The 18037-nt window shown below is 40.6% G+C and overlaps 1 protein-coding gene across 1 annotated transcript; it reads right to left on the minus strand.

The window, feature by feature from the left end:
• Positions 1 to 1582: 1582 nt before the first annotated feature.
• On the minus strand, positions 1583 to 8230 carry LOC307262244 (14-3-3 protein beta/alpha-like). Its single transcript, XM_080043061.1, has 6 exons — positions 8089 to 8230; positions 7148 to 7562; positions 3809 to 3932; positions 2577 to 2740; positions 2379 to 2474; positions 1583 to 1732 (listed from the first exon to the last, which is right to left on the minus strand). The coding sequence occupies exons 2-6, from the start codon at positions 7439 to 7441 to the stop codon at positions 1658 to 1660; spliced, it is 753 nt and encodes a 250-aa protein (XP_079899187.1). The 5' UTR covers positions 7442 to 7562; positions 8089 to 8230; the 3' UTR covers positions 1583 to 1657.
• Positions 8231 to 18037: the final 9807 nt, after the last annotated feature.

Here is an 18037-nt window from a genome sequence, read left to right on the forward strand (position 1 = left end):
TTTTCCTTAAACCTGCAGTGTGTTGAATTTTGGGTTTTATTTCCTTGCAGATTTTGTAGAACGTAATTATAATATCCATAAGTACATTTAATTTAGTGCATAATAGCTGAACATTTTTTTTGAATTATTATTTTTTTCCCTTAGAAAGGGTCTCATATGTCCATATTTCGGACCAAGGCCTAGTGCCGCCATCTTGAAAGTGTCATAGTTGGAATGTCATCAGGTGCATTGTTTTAAAATTCTTGTCCTTGAAGGCCACTGTAGCTTGTTATTATTCAAAAGGGTTGGGGTTACCCAGGGAGTGTTGTATTCTAGAACTTTGTAGAACTTTCTTGATGACGTCATATTACACCCTGCACCTTTACATAACTGAATTGGTGCTCCTATCATCCGTCAACACTGCTCCCTGTCAACTTTCAATTCAGTTTGAGGAAGGCAATTAGTAAAATGTTAGATTCAAACAAAAATAAAACAGAAAAACCATAAACATTGGCATGATCTTAGAAAAAAACAGTTGAAATCTGATTCAACAATTTAAATCTCATTCCGGTCAAAAGTTGTCAGAACAATTGAATAAGCAAGTCAAGGGTAGTGTTTTGAAAACAAACAAATGCATTCTACAGCAAATTAAAAAGAAAACAAACAAACAAACTCAGATTTGGTTTATAAAATGTTTTATTCATTTTAACATAGCTGATACATAGGGTTTCAAACAGTTCCACAAGGCTTTTAGGGACTACAATTGAATGAATAGCAAAACAATAGTGGTCCAAATCTCTAATGACAATCACTGGACAGACTAACAAATCACCCTCATGTAGGATGTGTACAAACCTGCATTGGAAATGACTAAACTTGACACTTGGACTTGTGTGTGTTACAGCAATTTGTTCCCATTCCAGTGTAATATCAAGAGACATGCATGACAGAATTGTCTTCTTCCCATTGAAAAGGTCCCTGCGTTTGGTCATACAAGCCTCCCCCCCACCCCCCTATAACAGGCATGCTTTAGTGAAAGAGTGGCATCATGACCAGGGCAGAAAGTGAGGATTGAACCAATTGGCACTACTTGGCTGCATTATAGTATTTGTTGCCAGCATGTAAAGTGCACTAGCTTTCCCTGCAGTATGAAAACTGAATCTGTTTGAAGTTGGACTTCAGCTGCTTTAACCGTACCACATAACTGTATAAAGACAGACACACTACAAATAAAAAGATGTGTGGGGGGGACTACTTTATTTTCATTTCTTACTGAGGGGAGGGGGGATCCAAATTTCTCAATCAATGGGATTTAGGCTTCCAGTTGTTTAACAATGGCACTGAATTTTTTTCTGCCTCTAAATTGAGCTAGGATTCTGATATCATGTCAAGCTATCCATCACTTTTCTAACAGCTGAAACTGCACGAATGGGAAGGCCAGGACGAACAAAAATCAAAGGAATGGAGGGTTTCTCTTTTCACCAGTGTCCAAATCTACATTGTGAAAAGCATGATTATTTATTTATTTTCCTTACACAACTCTTTCAGCAATGGGTTTCATTGGTAGAATGTTTGAGTGGAGCAATAAGGAATGAAGGATGTGTAAAAAGTTTTTTTTTTTTTTTCCTTTTGTTGTTTTTGGAGATGACCCCAACATTGAGGGCTTTTTTTTTCTTCTTTAGTTCTCAGTCTCGCCGCCCTCTACTGGTTCTCCAGCATCACCCTCCTCAGCAGCGTTGTCTGATGTCCATAACTGAGGAGAAAACAGGTATTTGTTAAAAATACTATCAAATATACATTCTCCTTCACCTTTTAACGAATTTTGAAGCAGTAAGGGTTTATTTAAAATGACCAGTATACGCACAATGCCCAAATGGTTGTTAAAGCAAGATCTTTCATTTGTGCAAACAAACTTAGAAAAAACAATAAGAGTTCCCATTCACACACAGCTTTTCAGTACTTTGTAGTGAGACTAATTGGAAATGATTACACATTGGAATCTTTTTAGAAAGGTCTCTCAAAACCTGTACAGATAGTTCAGGCTAGTTTTACTGACTAGTATTTTAATTTAACAAAAACAGATGGTCTTTAATCTTAAAATTATGTTGTTTGCGAAGATAATTTCCAATCAATGGAATGAGTAAAATGCTTTCGTAAACCCTTTGGAATGAAAAGGTGCACAATGAATCTGGGATTTCATTACCGTATGAACCCTAATAAACACCTTTGAGGAGAGACTGTCTGGAAGTGGGAGCAATCATCTCCCCTTACTACGAAAGTAAGTCATTGACCTGGCCCAAAAGTGTGGTTATTTCAACAAATTAGTTTATCTGAAGCCAACGAGGCAACTTTAACACCGTTGCTATAGTGGACATAATGTGTGAGAGCAGAACACTTACTGTCAGGTTGTCTCTGAGGAGCTGCATGATGAGAGTGCTGTCTTTGTAGGACTCCTCATTTAGCTGGTCGAGCTCAGCAATGGCCTCATCGAATGCCTGTGAGCAAAGGAGGAGGAAAAAAAGGAATATGTTTACACTTGAGACATAGTACAACTGTGGAGATGAGACATTGAAGGTTTTGTTAGAAAGTGTGCTGACCACTTTAGCCAGTTCACAGGCTTTTCCGGGGGCGTTGAGGATCTCGTAGAAGAAGACGGAGAAGTTAAGTGCCAAGCCCAAGCGGATAGGGTGTGTGGGGTCCATCTCAGTCTTGCTGATGTCAAACGCTTCCTGGTATGCTTGCTGTGAGTTTTCAATGGTCTCTGTAGAAAGCAGAAGGAATCAAACCGAATATCAGAGTCAATGTATGTATTTGTCAAGGTTGCAATACAAGTCCATTTGAAGCAATATCATTTAATATGTTTAATGTTACAAAAATGTTCAGAATCCTGAATCATATTGAAAACAATTTAAAAATGGTGAAAATCTTGTTCATTCCCATGAACATGAAAAACTGTAATTTCCACAGTCAGTCCCACATACAATGTCCTGCTGCCATTATTACTAACCAAAGCACAAAATCAGTATTATCAACATCTGAAAATGCACTAAATAGTAAATGTAGCTATAAACTACGTTATCCAGCTCTGTCAGGTAATTACAACACTTTTGATAAATTGACACTATGCAATTTCAAAATATTTTGAAGCAATGTGATAATGTAATGTTCATTTAGTGTTTCAGAATGTGTTTGCTTCCTTCACAGGTATTTTGATGACAGTAACATATTGCCCATTAACTGAAACAAAGACTCTGGTATAACAGCTCACAAACAATCCAAGTATTAGCAGACATGACCATGTAACTGATTAAACAGAAATGTTCTTTGTATCATCTCACAAATTCCCTTTAGTTTAGTGGATCATTCTGGACCACACAATGCTAATGGTAGAACAGTGAGGGCAGGGCGGGTGGGGGAAGAAACTTTGTCACTATACATTTTCCCTGTGGGAAACATGGGAGGCCCTCTCATTTAGCTGCCACCCACTCCCTTAATACCCTCCTATGAAATGGGGCCCTGTGGTCACACGATCGTGACACATTGCCCTACTTGACGTCATTTCCAGGCTCTTAGCTCCAAGACAAAATCCGACACATTCCTATTTGCAGTGTGAAGAGGCCCAGGTTTATATACAAGGATGGGAGTGGCTTATTTGAGCTTTTACATGAATAAAAAAACAACTGGACAACTTTAAAGACTCCCAACTACAACATACATACAGAAGAGCGAAGTAATTAAAAAACAAAAATAAACAGTTACTGAAGAATTTAAAAAAAAATTAAAGGAAGAAATGCCTTTCTCAATAGAATAAAAACAACTGTGAACTCACTCGTTCTGTCGTCTCCAGCGGCAACTTCAGCAAGGTATCTGAAGTAGTCCCCCTTCATCTTTAGATAGAAGACTTTGCTCTCAGGATTTGTGGAGTTTTTAATTAAATGTTTGTCCAGCAGTTCCTGTAAAGAAAGATAAAGTAATTTAATAAATAATGGACAATAAGACTCTTCAGAACAAATCAAGCTAAACGCAAGAACACCGACATCTGAGGAGACACATTTATAAGGATGATGTAACTAAATCAGAAGTGATACTTTATTGACAAAATATTCAATATGCCAAAATGGGGACATATTAAAGTGTGAGAACAAACGTGTCCAAATTGCATGACATAGGTGGGGCTCGCTCACCCATCATAAATGTCACATTAGCCTCCATCCAGCAGAGAGCACTACTCCCTTTGCTATGCATAGCTGCTCAGCTTGATGATTAATTGGCATGGTATTGCTCCATCAGGAGTCAAGTGCATACTAACCAAGTGCAATAGAGAAGAAAAATGTTGCTTTCAGTCAGATTCAGCTTTAAGTTGCTCCAAAATTGTCTACAACCAGGCCAGGCCTCTAGTGTGTCACCAACTGTCTTTTGCCCCAGATTCCAAACTCTTTCGAAAAGCACTCTCTCCTCCTGTCAGCAGCACTGCATAGAAATCTGTGGTGTCTTATTGCCGAATTTCACAATACTTTTTATGGGCTTCCCTACTGATAAGACAAATAGTCTAGATAACACAGAAATAAGATCAAAGCTTACATCTAGAAGAAAATGTAGCTCAAATTTTCAGTGATGAGTTTATTACGGCTTGCTAATTTTACCTCAATTAGATCACCCCCATATGTAAATATTTAACAACTTGCAGATTTAAATGTTCACAAAATTGAATCATTGCTTTCCCATTAAAACTGCAGCTTTTGGCAACCACTCTTCTTAAACCAAATTAGTTTATTTAAACATCAAAAGAATTCTAGAAATATTGTAACAGTGGTGAAGTCAGTGGTAATGTAGCAACAATATAAAACAAGTGTAGGAAATTACATTGTGTGACTACAGTCAAGGCCAAGTCATCCGTCTTTCAGTGGTCATGGTAAGATTACCAGGGCTAATCTGCGTCAGTAAAACCATGGCTTGTACTCCAATTAACTGATTTAGAGATCAGATTCACTGTTCACTTAGAATGAAAATGCTAGCCAACACCTCAACCCTAATTAAGGTCTTGAGTGAGGGGCAATATTTAGATAATTTAAGAATAAATCTTCTCTGCCTTCAGCTTAAGCAAATGTAATTACACAGAATGCTTCTGAAAAAAAAGGAACTTACTTTCCCTTCCAAACACTTGGAGAAGGAAGCCGCCCTTGCCTGAGCCAAACCCACCCCGGCAGCCACTCCCCAGTCATTTACCGACACAAAGATTGGCTCAGCCGAAACACGCGCATGTCTCAAGTGCTAAGCATTCCTCTTCCACTGCATGCTCTGCACAATAGACAAGATGAGTAGCTTCACTCTCACTGCTCTCACACAAAGCTCTGATTTCAGTCACCAGAATGGATTTAAGCATGGCTGCTTATGTGTGCAAGGGTCCTTTCATGTCAGACCAAGTAATGTATAGATTTGTTGTCTAAGCATGGACATGCCCTTTATTATCAATTCAAAAGGTGACACTGCAATTGGCTGTGATGCCGTTCTTGTTTTGTTTTTATCTGGGAATATGATAATCAGACACGATAATAACTTTGAAATTAATAATTGTCTTTGACAGGAGTTTGATTTTGAAATGTGCAACCATTAACATACCAGCATATGATGTAAATTCAGTTGGAATAACTGGATTCAAATATTTTAATTGTTTTCAAGCTGAAGATGTCAATATAAAATCTACAGTGTCATGTTCTGAAGAAGAGTGAATAGCATGAATCTGCTCAGCTGGCACAGTGTCTGGTCTACAAGCCCTACATTTACATCCTGTGTGGAAATGGAAACCAAACATCTCCAAGCCTCCCAACTGAGAAGAGCTTTCAGCTGAGATGCAAGTCTGGTTTCACAGTCTACTGTACAGGAAATCAAGACAGAGGGGCACACAAGAAGCTAACTTGTTTATTGCGGTCTCTGCACTTCTGCCTTTTAGGGTGCACAACTAACCTGTCAGGCTTCTGCAGACAAGTTAAGGCATGATGGACGGCACACCCTTAGTAAACACTCACTAGTAGTAGATATACTGAAAGCTGAGTAACAGCCATGGAAGTGCATTTTCTCAAGAACACATCATTGTAAAGGAGGTTGAAAATTAATGACACTTTTCAGTGCATTTTAAACACAGAAGATCAGGGAAAATATCACAATCTTACAGTTTAGCTTTCACCCGGATCTCTAATCCAGGCTAGAAATAATGTAAAACATCAATCTGTTCTGTTGCATTAGATTAAACAAGAGGTGAAAGCATTCTGCCCCTCAGTATTGTAGTAAAGCTAAGCCTTGAAATGTTAAGAGTAATGTCTGATGCATTTGCTTTGACTGTCAAGCACAGTCTCACTGGTTTTAATAGCTGGCTCTGCAGGAGGGTGTCATTTATGGTGATCTGCACAAACATGGTTTAAGGGAGAGTATGAGTCGTTTAAGAATGTAAATTCTTGCACTTGGCTAACCACATTAGGCTGCAATTTGCCAGATGGGAGAGCATGCATACAGGACAGCTTTACAGAACATAGAGTTAGTATACAGAATATCTTCCCTGTTTGTGCCCCGAGTTCTCCACCCATTCAGACACACCTTGCTGGTGTAGTCACTATGACCCTTTGTCAGTTCACGCCCTCACAAGGTTTCAAGCCCATTGTTCTAAATCCAGATTCCCAAAAGGGAGGAACTGTGGGAGGACTACATAATACTTCCTTGTCCGTTCTGGCTTTAGAGGCCATATTAATACAACAGAGGTGCTCACAGGAAACGGGACAGATGCCATTTGACACACATCATTGTACTAAAATAATCATCTGTCACATTGAGTTGCTAGTACTGGTGACAGTTGTAAAAGACGCAATGCAGTCATGCTAACCTTTCAGTAGAGCAAATGTGTTTTTTCCCCAGTCCATTTCAGTCTATCACTAAATAACTATGCTATACCAACTATTCATTTCACTACTTGCCTCAGGTGCAAGAGTGGGTCTGTTCGCGTGGGTTCTGCGTGTGAGAGAGGACGGGGGGCTTCATGAAACCACACTGCAGTTGTAGCAATCATCGATTGAACCTAGCTAAATATATTTAAACCAAATCTCGCCCTAGTTTCAGAGTACTGAGGTTAAATGGATCCATGCTACAGTCAGACATAGAAATCACTGCAAAAACGTACCAAGACGTTGTTGCAGATATCTCGCAGCTCCTTCTCCACCTTCTCTCGATACTCCTTGACCAGCTGCTGCTTCTTCTCGCAACCCTCGGACTTCACTGCGATGCTGGACAGCACCCTCCATGCGGACCGCCTCGCCCCAACCACGTTTTTGTAGGCGACGGACAGCAGGTTCCTCTCCTCGTTTGACAGCTCGTCTCCCTTCTCTGTAACCTCCTTCATGCTCTCTGCCATGTCGTCGTAGCGCTCAGCCTGCTCCGCCAACTTGGCCTTCTGAATAAGATCCGTTCTTTCCATAGTTTGTATTTTTTTCAGAGGACTTAGAAATCCGGGGGTATGTGACAGTCAAGGACTGTTAGGTTGAAGAATGGGTGTAGCAAGGGATCGACGGCGTTATTCCCCACAGTAACGTTTCAAGCTGCAAAAAAGGATGTTAATAAGAATTAGTTATCTATCAAACTAAACCTTAGTAACAAGAGGTCAAAATTACCCACAGTTCGCCATAATTACACGACCAAGTAACTGCAGTAATTGAAATACCTTAAACGGAAGAAAATATGTTTCCATACACATTTAATTACAAAATTACCAACCCACTTTCACCCTCATTAACGTGCATACTTTCTGATAACTTGCTGTGTAAAACAACAGTAAAACGGTCAAAGGGCTAAGGTTTGCTGCAGTCATCCGAAGCAGAGATCTGCTGTAAAGCCCGTGTCGCCACTCAACCCGCCACAAAGCTGTCTGCAGCAGCTAGCAGGCACATTAGCAAAGGCTAGCTGGCGTTAGCTACATCGGCCACTCCTTTCAATAAAAAATATATGTCACGGTAGCGTTACTCAGACAAAACACCCAACGAACCACAATTCGTCAATTTCGCAAACGACCATCTAGCTTGTATTCAGAGGAGGTAAACGAATTAAAAAATACTCATCGTTTCTGACCTACTGAGGTCCAAATTTGCTCCACAAATTGATCCGATATGAGAGGTTGGTCAGAAAGGCAAAGAACGGCAGTAGCAGCGAAAATTCAACTGAACCTGCTAAAAAAGGGCGGTTCATTTGGTGGACCACTATCCAATCATAAATCTTTGTCTGACTTGATTGACAGGAAGGTTTCGCAGTGTGAGCCAGTAGTAGTGTAGCGCGGGGGAAAGAGGCGAGCCTTCAGGTGTAGTTTGGCAGACCGGGACGCTGCAGCGGTTGGGGCCACGGGGTTTCCTCCAATTAGAGCAAGGGACGAAGACGTCATCGCATTGCCATGGTGATGCTCATCCAATCGCTCCCTGCTTTCACACGCTGTAGGCGGGTGTGGCACCCATTCCCTTTGGTTAGACAGTATCTTTTTAGATATATAATTCAAGGATTATAGTGATACTTTATATCATATTATTCTTATTATCATAAAATACCATGACAACACCAACAATGAACTGACCCGTCATCATGTAGGCTTAGCTGTGCCATTGTTGTCCAAAAACCATTAAGCACCAAACACTAGGCTAACACATCAGACAGTGAGTCACAGTTGCACAATCATTCCCTCTAGGCTAGCCTACTGTCTCTGAATTGTTACATTATCACTACGTGAATACATTGCCCATGTTTTAAAGGTGGTAGCCTAATTAGCCAAACAAAATCGTTCAGATGTCTGTTAATGAGAACCAAACACAAAAGTCTAGTCAATTTGTGACTGAGAAGGGTAGGCCTACATTGATTTTAATCTTACTGTAAGCTGTGCTGTGCATGACATTTTGCCTACCAGATATGAGTCAGACAAATGTAGGCCTGTTGCTCAGACACTTTGACAAATAATTTAGGCATGCAGTTTATCAAAACTGCATATAGCCTAGCCTACCAGCAAGTCCAAGTCTTGTCTGCTCACTGACGGACAAAAAGGGTTTCAGGTATTCCGGTGGGGTGTGGGGTGGGGGGATTTCCAGAATGGACACTGATCCTTCCCAGGATGTACAGAGGCCATTTTCATCCCCTACACACAGTGGGATAGCACAGCCCATCACTGAGATACCTTGCAAGACGTGACAGTGTCACTTAAAATGTAGAGATTGCTCATAACAACTGGAGACAAATGTGCGGAGAAATGGCATAGAACATTTCACACTTGTGTTCTCAAGGGACAACAACAAGATATAGGCCTATGTCTTGATGCATTTGGAAATTGTGTTTACATTACCGGAAGGCTAGTCGAAGAAGATTGTTTTCAGGACATAGGCCTACTGTAGCCTGGTGCTACCAGACCATCGTACTTCATTTCATTTGACTACTGAAGGGAAAATTAAATTTGGCCGGAAGTAGGCGGGCGGGCGGAGCCAGGCTAGGCCTACTGTAGTTTAAGTTTATTATTATGCTTGCCACACATTAAATGATATAGATTTTGGCTAAATTCAGATCTCCCGATAAACACGGCTGGATAAGCCTACCAACTGCTCAAATCAGGCAAAGATTTGCTTTGTTAGGCTTTATGATTTTGAGAGCCCTGTCTCAAACACGGACTGTGTCAAAATGTCAGCTTTGTGTTTGATAACATTAAATGTTATCAATAGCCTATAAAAAAATGAAGGCCTACACAAATTCTCATCTTTTTTTTCTTTTTTTTTTGCATTTTTCATGCTTTATTTGACAGTGTGAAGAGACAGAGGTGAAATGGGGCAGAGAGGGGAGTGACATGCAGGGATCGACCGCGGGCAGGAATCGAACCCGGGTCTGCTGCTGCGGGCTCGGCCCGGGGGGAGGGGGGGGGGACGCCCTACCTACTGAGCTAAGGGCGCCCCCACAAATTCTCATCTTATCTCTTGTAGGCTAATAGAAGTTGAGTTTTTGCTGGAAGCCATCGTAACAGGGAATCAACAATATTGGTTAAAACATGACGAATGAGACTACAAATCTGAAAAAGATGTGATTGTTGAAAAGTCAGACCGAAGCTATTGTAAGACGTCTACTAATATAACACTGGATTCATATAATTAAGAGTAGCTAACTGTCAAATGACTTATAGGCTAAGGCAGAACAGTCGTGGGTTAAGAGGGTGTAGAGGGCTGGACTGAGCACACAACCCTGCGGCGAGCCTGTGTTCAAGATCAGAGAGGATGATGTGCGCTCCCCTATTCTCACCACCTGAGACCTGTTGGTCATGGTGCAAACATCAGATAGGAAGTGTTTCTGGGAAAATATCAGGGGGAGTTTCTGCTCAAATCAGTCACCCTTTTCAAAGGCCTTTTGTAAGCCTATTCCGTCTCTTATACAATTAAAATCTTGTCACTCTGACCTTTGTGATGCCCCCCACGCTCTACTCACAGAGAAGGCAGAGTGACGATCCCCCAACGTCATAAAAAAAGGCGTGTGTTTATGTAATGTGTAGAAAACCCCTAGGCGTTGTCAGTCTCAGTAGAAACTTGTCTACCTGGCAACATCTCTCATTCAGTTGCTTTGATCTATACTGTGACTAAAACAAAATGATTACGTGAGAAACCAGCGAACCAAATGGTATGAACAATGTCAACCCTGTTCCAGATGAATGGATATATTGTACATACTGTATGGGGTTGACATGCAGTACAAACAACTATAAAGTCTTAGTTTTCTTCTGTGAGCAGCTTGTGACTCCCACATTCAGTGTGCTTAGTCATACATCCCCAAGATCCATTATGCATTATTTACCATTCCTTAAGATCAAGCTCACTGTATCTGTATTCCAAGCCTCAGTTGGATGACACAAGAACAGACAGACAGAAAGAGGACAGACAGGATTTCATTGTGATAAAACTTTTTCAGGTTGCTTTGAATAATGCTTTTTTTTCTCCTTTTATGTGTGTAAATGGTTTGTTTTCATTTTGCAGTCACTGTCCCAGGCCACAGGCTAACAAGGACTCATTGTGAAGGAGCACGAAATGTGTTGTTCTATTTAGTAATTTACTTCTTGTTTTCTTTCCCCTTCACGTCTGACTGCAGGCCTGCTCTTGCACTGACTCTGTGACGGTGAAGCAAGCTGTCCGATGCATTCTTGGGACATGTTGGCAGTGAGGAGTCACAATTGATTTAAGGAAAAAAATTTACTGAATAAACTAAGCATTCTAGCATTCTAAGGTTTCATCATCTAGACTTTAATACAGGTGTATGTTTACTTCCTTACTCTGAATGTGATTTTCACATGACGCTATTTGTTGAAAAATAGCAAAACATATTTCATATACTGTACTCTATCGGAATGTGCTTAACTTAATAATATAACAGGTGCAAATCCCTCTTTTGCTAATTAAAATGTTTGCAGAAATGTCATTCACATTCCTGAAATGAGCACAAAGCACCTGACCATGTAATGCAGAGTGCAAAAAGACCCTAACAGGCAGCAGTTCAGGTCAGGATATGACAGCTATATGCTCTCAACAGGAAAGCACACTGAAGTTCACGTCCTGTACATGGCCATACCTAACCACACAACAAAACTGTTTGTGCATTTACAGTGAAAGACGAACACAAAGAAGTCTTCTCATCCAACTTTAAAGATTAATTTGAAATCACCACCTTACACTCCATAGGCTAAAAAGTAAGACACATCTTATTCTGTCATTTGATATTGCGTGCTCAGTCTCTTGTCCACAGTAGGCCAGATGGCTATAAATAGTAATGGTTAATAGGTTGGGAAATCCCATGGGGTCAACTCTAGTTTTGAGCTGCTTGTGTGGATATCAGCCAGCAGCCTGACAAGTTATACAGCCCAGGTTAGTGTTTCTCTGTTACATCGGATAGTTTATGTGGAGAAGCCAAAATATGTGGTCAAAAATGTACTGTAAGAGTTGTTTCGCAGAGAGACTTAAACCTCACCCATACCCACTGACTTCTGCCAAATGTAAGACTTAAATTTGACCTGAGACCGAAAGCAAAGGTTTTTGTTTCATCTGTTACTAAAGATTGAAATTCCTTCACAAATTAGGCTACATTTAAAATTATCCAGATGTGCACCTGATGTGAACCTGAAGTTTTACCAAACAAAACCGAACTAAAACTTGATACTTTGCCTCGGCCCTCCGGTTTCGTGGTTAATGATTTCACTATGACTAACCGTCTGTATCTGTTGTTCTTTTAGTGTTAATTTTTTGCTCTTAACAAGGATGTGTTTTAACAGAAAATACCTCAGTCATTGTGATGGATACCTACTGTGAACATCTGTAATCCATTGCAAAATATTTTTCCGAACATTTCTTAGGTATTCAAATAAATGTGGTAGGCCTATATAAAAATGGTATAAGCCTGTTGCCAGGGCTATGATGTATTTAAATGATTAATGTTTGTGCATATCTAACTTTAGGCAGATGTTGTCAATGAATCTGCAAGTTAATAGAATAAGTTCCATTCACAGAGTTTTTATTGAATTTTGACTCTCTTATAAACAAAGCTTCATTTTTTTCAACACCTGACCTCAGAGGAAAACACAAACAAAATCAAAACACAATTTTCAATGACATTTTTTATTTCTATTTTTTGACTTTCCAATTTCTAACTATTCTTTTATATTTCTTTCACATTATGTTTGATGTTAAATGTGGGACCCACGCACCCGGAGTTAACCCAACACCGACACATCATTTCTAATGCATTTTTTGGTTTCTGATGTTATGATAAATGTGATGGGAAGTGTGTGTGGGGGGTGGGGGTTGATGTGGGGAAAGAAGTCAATTTAGTTATTGGCACATGGGGTTGGATAAGGCTTCTCCCACTGCTGAAAATAACCTGGCAACTCCTGATTTCTTTTGGGGTTGACCATGGAGGGCATTCAGGTGGATTTTCAGATACTCCAGAACAGCATCATCAAAAACTGTATTGTTTAGCTCCATTGCTTCTTCCAGTACGTTATTTTGGCCAAACTCCTGGTCAAGGTCTTCAATCACAGCTTTGCTGAGTTTTTTTATGATGTTCTTGATTGTTGTGACATCAGGCTCAGAGATGGTGATCTCATTCAGGACTTTGCCTGACAGACGCTTGATGATGGCGTTGACGTCATCTTTCCGCAGGGTCTTCCTGGTTTGCCGGGGGGCTCTTCTAATCAGCTTCATGAGCAGTGCAATGATGAGATCGTTGGTCACCTTCTCTGCGGTTTCAGTTAGCACCTGACTGGGGTGAGGTGCAGGAGGACAGAAGAAAGAGACTGCTGTAGGCGCAGAGGTTATATCTGGAGTGAGTCTTTCTGGAGACGCTTTGATATGACGTGAGATCAAAAGCCGACTGTCAACATGGGCCCTGATATTCAAGCTGTTACAATCAACCTCACCGCAGAGGGATGCAGGCAATGCAACATCATTAGCAAATGATAGCTGGCTTGAATTAGAGCGTGTTGGGGCCTTCTTGTCACTGGCCTCAGGGGACTCGATGACTTGTTCTTCTGGTTGGGGCAGCATTTCTGTGATCAGGGCTTCGATGTCAGCTAGTGCACCGGACACTTCATTGTGGTTTGTTGTATCTAATGGCTTTTTCTCCAACCAGAGTAGCATGTCCTGCAAGAACTTTCCAACTGCGTCCTCCGTCATGACATACAATACTTCGGGGGAATTTTGGTCACTTTTTCCCAACTGAGCCACAGGAGGTAGGTATGTGTGGCTAATCATCAGATGACCGTACATTTTATCAGTCAGTTCCTTTGAAAACTTTTTGAGATCACCTTTGGATATGATGTTTTCCAGTATTTTTGTGGAATTTACTGTCATTTTCCCTGGCAGGTTTACTTTATTAAACAAGCTGTCAACATCTTGTTTGATGGTCTCAAAATCTACTTCAGATGACAGCTGCTTTGTCATGCTGATCATAGTTATCCTGCTGGTGTCACTGCAAGGCTTAGGTTCGGGTTTGGTAGACTCTGGAATAGATCCTGGTATGTCTTCAGAAGCATTATAACTGGTTATAAATTGAGAGGACTTTGACTCCTGTTTGAAACTCACACGGAAACTCTGTGGTTCTTCTTTTTCCAGGATGTATGAGGTAGATTCAGGGCTTTTCTGGCTGATGAACTCGATAGATGTTGGCTGCCAACAACATCCCATGCACTGAAAGTTCAGTCTAGTTAAATATCTTTTCAGACATGTGCCAGCATGCAACACCATTTGAGGAAGAGGTGCTATGTTTGACAACAAGCCACTGTCATAAACGGCTGGTCCTGCTGGCAAAACAGTGCTGCTCATGGCCACAGTTACACTAGCGTGTACCTTCTGTGTAACCTCACTCTCAACCAGCGCTGTCAGCTGTTCTGAACTGTAAAATGTTTCCTGTGGCACATTAAGAGCATCAGCAAAACTTTCCGGGAGGGAGTCTCCGAGACGAGTGTTATAGTCCACCAAAGCCTGCTTTATATCAGCCGGAGATTTACTTCTGAAAATCTGCTCCTGAAACAATGGTAAGATAATTTTCAAGACACATGCAGTGAGCGTCTGTACGATATCAGTGAACAAATCAGCCAGGGTAGCTTCTGTGGCTGAATCCCACATCCCCCCTCTTATCATGCACCACTGTGCTCCAGAGATTTTTGCAAAATGTCTCTTTACAACGGGCAGAACAGTTTCCGCTGTGATGAAGCTGGTGTTGTCCATCTTGGTTTTGGTTTGTACGATTTCTGACATCTCTTCTGAGGTTGATATGCCTTAGTTTTTTTTGATGCTTACTGAATATTTTTCGGTTTGTAGATCCTCATTGTGGTTTTTGACTGTAGTCTGGGACTCACTTGTCAATAATGAAAATTTAAATTGATTTTAGAAACAGATCAAACATAAGAGAGGAAGATGACGTATGGAATTGTATGCATCAAAACAATTAACATCAACGTCATCAAAAGCTTTCCTTTGATCTCCGTTACATTTGCAGATGCGCGTTCGAACAAACTCGCGCATGCGTGCATGCAACACGGATACAACTATGTTTGCGTGCGCGCGCACACAGAGAAACGAACAATGTTTTTATATTACCATTAAATAATTTCTTTGGCCCTCTTCATGGTGACAGCACAGCCTGAATGATAAAATGATAATTCTAGTGGGCAGTTCTTTCACGAGAATCAAGTGCGGCGCACAACTGTAGAGGAATGAAAGCCGTCACAGTCTGCGGCCCATACCTAGCATAATACAATAACACTGACACCCACACATGAGGTTCATGACTTCGTGCATAATAATTAAGTTGCCCACAAATAATGGATCTTCCGCGCAAAATACCTCTCCGCAGTCCAAGGGCAAAGTCTTGTTTGCATTATAGTAGGCTATTGTATAACATTTGTATGCCCAAATTGTGTAGGCCAACTTACTATCTGGCTGATATTCAATAACAGAAGAAGGTTTTCACCGGTCCGTGTAACCTGCGGCATTTATGTTAAAGGCAGCATAGGCTAGGCCTACCCTGTTTTTTTTATTGGAGGTTTTTCAAAATAGCAACAAAGATGTTACGTCTCGCCAGTTTTTACAGTTAGACATCTCCACTTAAACAGCTGAATAAATCAACATACAGGCCAAAATAAACAACTCTCCATTAACAATAAGATACTTTGAGTTTTACTTTCCTTTACAGTCTTACCTGTTCTTAATTTGAATAAAAAATTTAATTATCATTGTCGGCCATTCAGATCTGTACTGTACATTTTTGTTTTAGGTTATTTAAATGTGAACAATGGGTTTGGTTATTTATAAAAAAGGAGATGCGTAGCCTCATTTACATAAGAGATAAAGATCATTAATCAACGAGATATGTCAGATAGGCCTATTACAGACCATAGACTTTGTAAGTTTTCAAAACATATTTTCAATGTGTGTGTCAGTGTGTGTGTGTGTGTGTGTGTGTGTGTGTGTGTGTGTGCGTGTAGATATACAGAAAACAATTGAATATTAAAGAGATTAAGCAGTTTTCTTAGCCTCAGTAGATTATTGTTCTGTGTTTAAGACGCATACACCTTCTCTTTTTTTTTAAGATATTTTTTGGGCATTTTTATGCTTTATTGATAGTGCAGAGAGACAGAGGTGAAATGGGGCAGAGATGGGAGTGACATGCAGAGAACGACCGTGGGCGGGAATCAAACCCGGGTCTGCTGCTGGGGGGGGGGGAGGGCGCCCTATCAACTGAGCTAAGGGCACCCCCACACCTTCTCTTTAATAGTGAGTTTAATTGTGAGTCTTGGAATAAGTCAGTAACAATTGTATAGGTGAAACTTCTTGTTTTTTTCTTCTCTGTATTGTAGACCTCAGGTTTTTTTTAGCGGCTCGTGACTGCTAAATTTAAGAGGAGAAGGTGGTCTCAGCTCCACACTGCGCAGTGGTTATGCCTTATGTGCTACACATCCCATCTCTTGTCTCTAATTAGAGGTAATTAAAACACTTTCTTTGGTCCCTTACGTCTCAAACACAGAAACATACGTGATCAGATGCAAGCACGTGCACACCTGGATTTTAAAAGGGTCCAGGCTCTAATTAAGTCCAACAGAAAATGTCACTGAGTTATCAAGTAGGATTTAGACTCTCCCCGTGCATTTCTGTCATGTCAGAGTGCTTTTTCCTTGTATCTTGTAAAGCGTGTTAGACGTACCGAACTGCCGTTTTCCTCACACTGGAAATCATCTTGTGCACATTTGCATCCAATGCTTCTCAAAGCAAGGTTATGTGCTGAGGCCTGTGTGGAAAATGCGCTTCACAAACTGCTGTGTTTGTGTGTGTGTGTGTGTGTGTGTGTGTGTGTGTGTGTGTGTGTGTGTGTGTGTGTGTGTGTGTGTGTGTCTGTTTGTCAGTAGGCTTGGTATGCAGGCTGCATTCACTCATGAATTCTTTGCTTATATGAATAATACATCACCTTTTCTCAGGAGTGCACATGGATGTAGATTCACCATCAAAGAAAGTACAGTGCATCCATTGCTGTATGGCATGACCTTCATCACAGGGAGTTGAAGACGTATAAGGTAAGATAAGATAAGATACGATAAGATGAGATAAACTTTATTGTCCCAAAGGAAATTGGTCTTGGGCATACGTAAGTGCTGACCAGAGCTGCATTTATTTACCAGCTGTCTCCTCTACTACTCTCCTTCAAATAAAATGTTTACAATTTACAGTTTGTCTGTGCAGAATCTTGCAATTTAGGGAGGCAAATGCATCTTATGTTAGTGGCACCCTGCGACTGATCACACAGTAATCACAGATGCCCAAAGGGTAGGGTGGACCTTCATGTTGTTCAGTAGCGAATGTCTTTCTTCACAAAACAAGATTTGGCGCATGCTATTCCAAACCGACTTCAGGATACAATCCACATATAAATGTGGCAGCTATAGCACCACATGTGTGTGCATTCTTTATCATAGCAATGACCATTAAGGCAATGACATTTAATATGGGGAAATGAATGGAAAGCCCATAAAATATAAAGCACAGTAGAGATTCTGGCTGCAGAAAAAACAAAAGTTTCTCCTTTGGAAATAATGTATTTGGGTTATCCAATGGTTAAATGCAATGCACACATACGTTCTTAACTTATTGGTCCATGACTACATTATCTCTGAAGCTGCTTCTGAGATAATATCTTGAACATTTGTGGCAGATTTTGTTGAAAATCATACATGTTTTTTTCTGTATGTAATCCTGAGCTCTGTGCTTTGGATCAAGTGGAGAAGAAAACCGTTTTTCGGGGGGTTCTTATGTAAAGATTTGAAGGTCTATTGAGGTCATTCCAGATGCAGTATACCCTTCAGATTGAATCCTGGTTTTGAGCAACTCTCTCACCTACATTGCTTCCATAATGTATGGAGTCTGCTCATTGCCAGTGTTCCCTCCCATCTCTCCCATTGTATTCACTCACTATGTGTTTTCTGTTGAATGAACTGAGTCAGCCTTTCCAGGGATGCTGGACAGTCAGACATGTT

This window comes from Ammodytes marinus (genome assembly GCF_949987685.1).
Source record: "Ammodytes marinus genome assembly, chromosome: 15".
Classification (NCBI taxonomy): domain Eukaryota; kingdom Metazoa; phylum Chordata; class Actinopteri; order Uranoscopiformes; family Ammodytidae; genus Ammodytes; species Ammodytes marinus.

Excerpts from the sequence above, each read along its gene's own strand:
- LOC307262244 (XM_080043061.1), bottom strand. The coding sequence starts at position 7,441 with ATGGAAAGAACGGATCTTATTCAGAAGGCCAAGTTGGCGGAGCAGGCT. Across the intron at positions 3,933-7,147 it reads ATATCTGCAACAACGTCTTG|GAACTGCTGGACAAACATTT; the intron begins GTACGTTTTTGC and ends CTTTCTTTACAG. Across the intron at positions 1,733-2,378 it reads TCCTCAGAGACAACCTGACA|TTATGGACATCAGACAACGC; the intron begins GTAAGTGTTCTG and ends TTTTCTCCTCAG.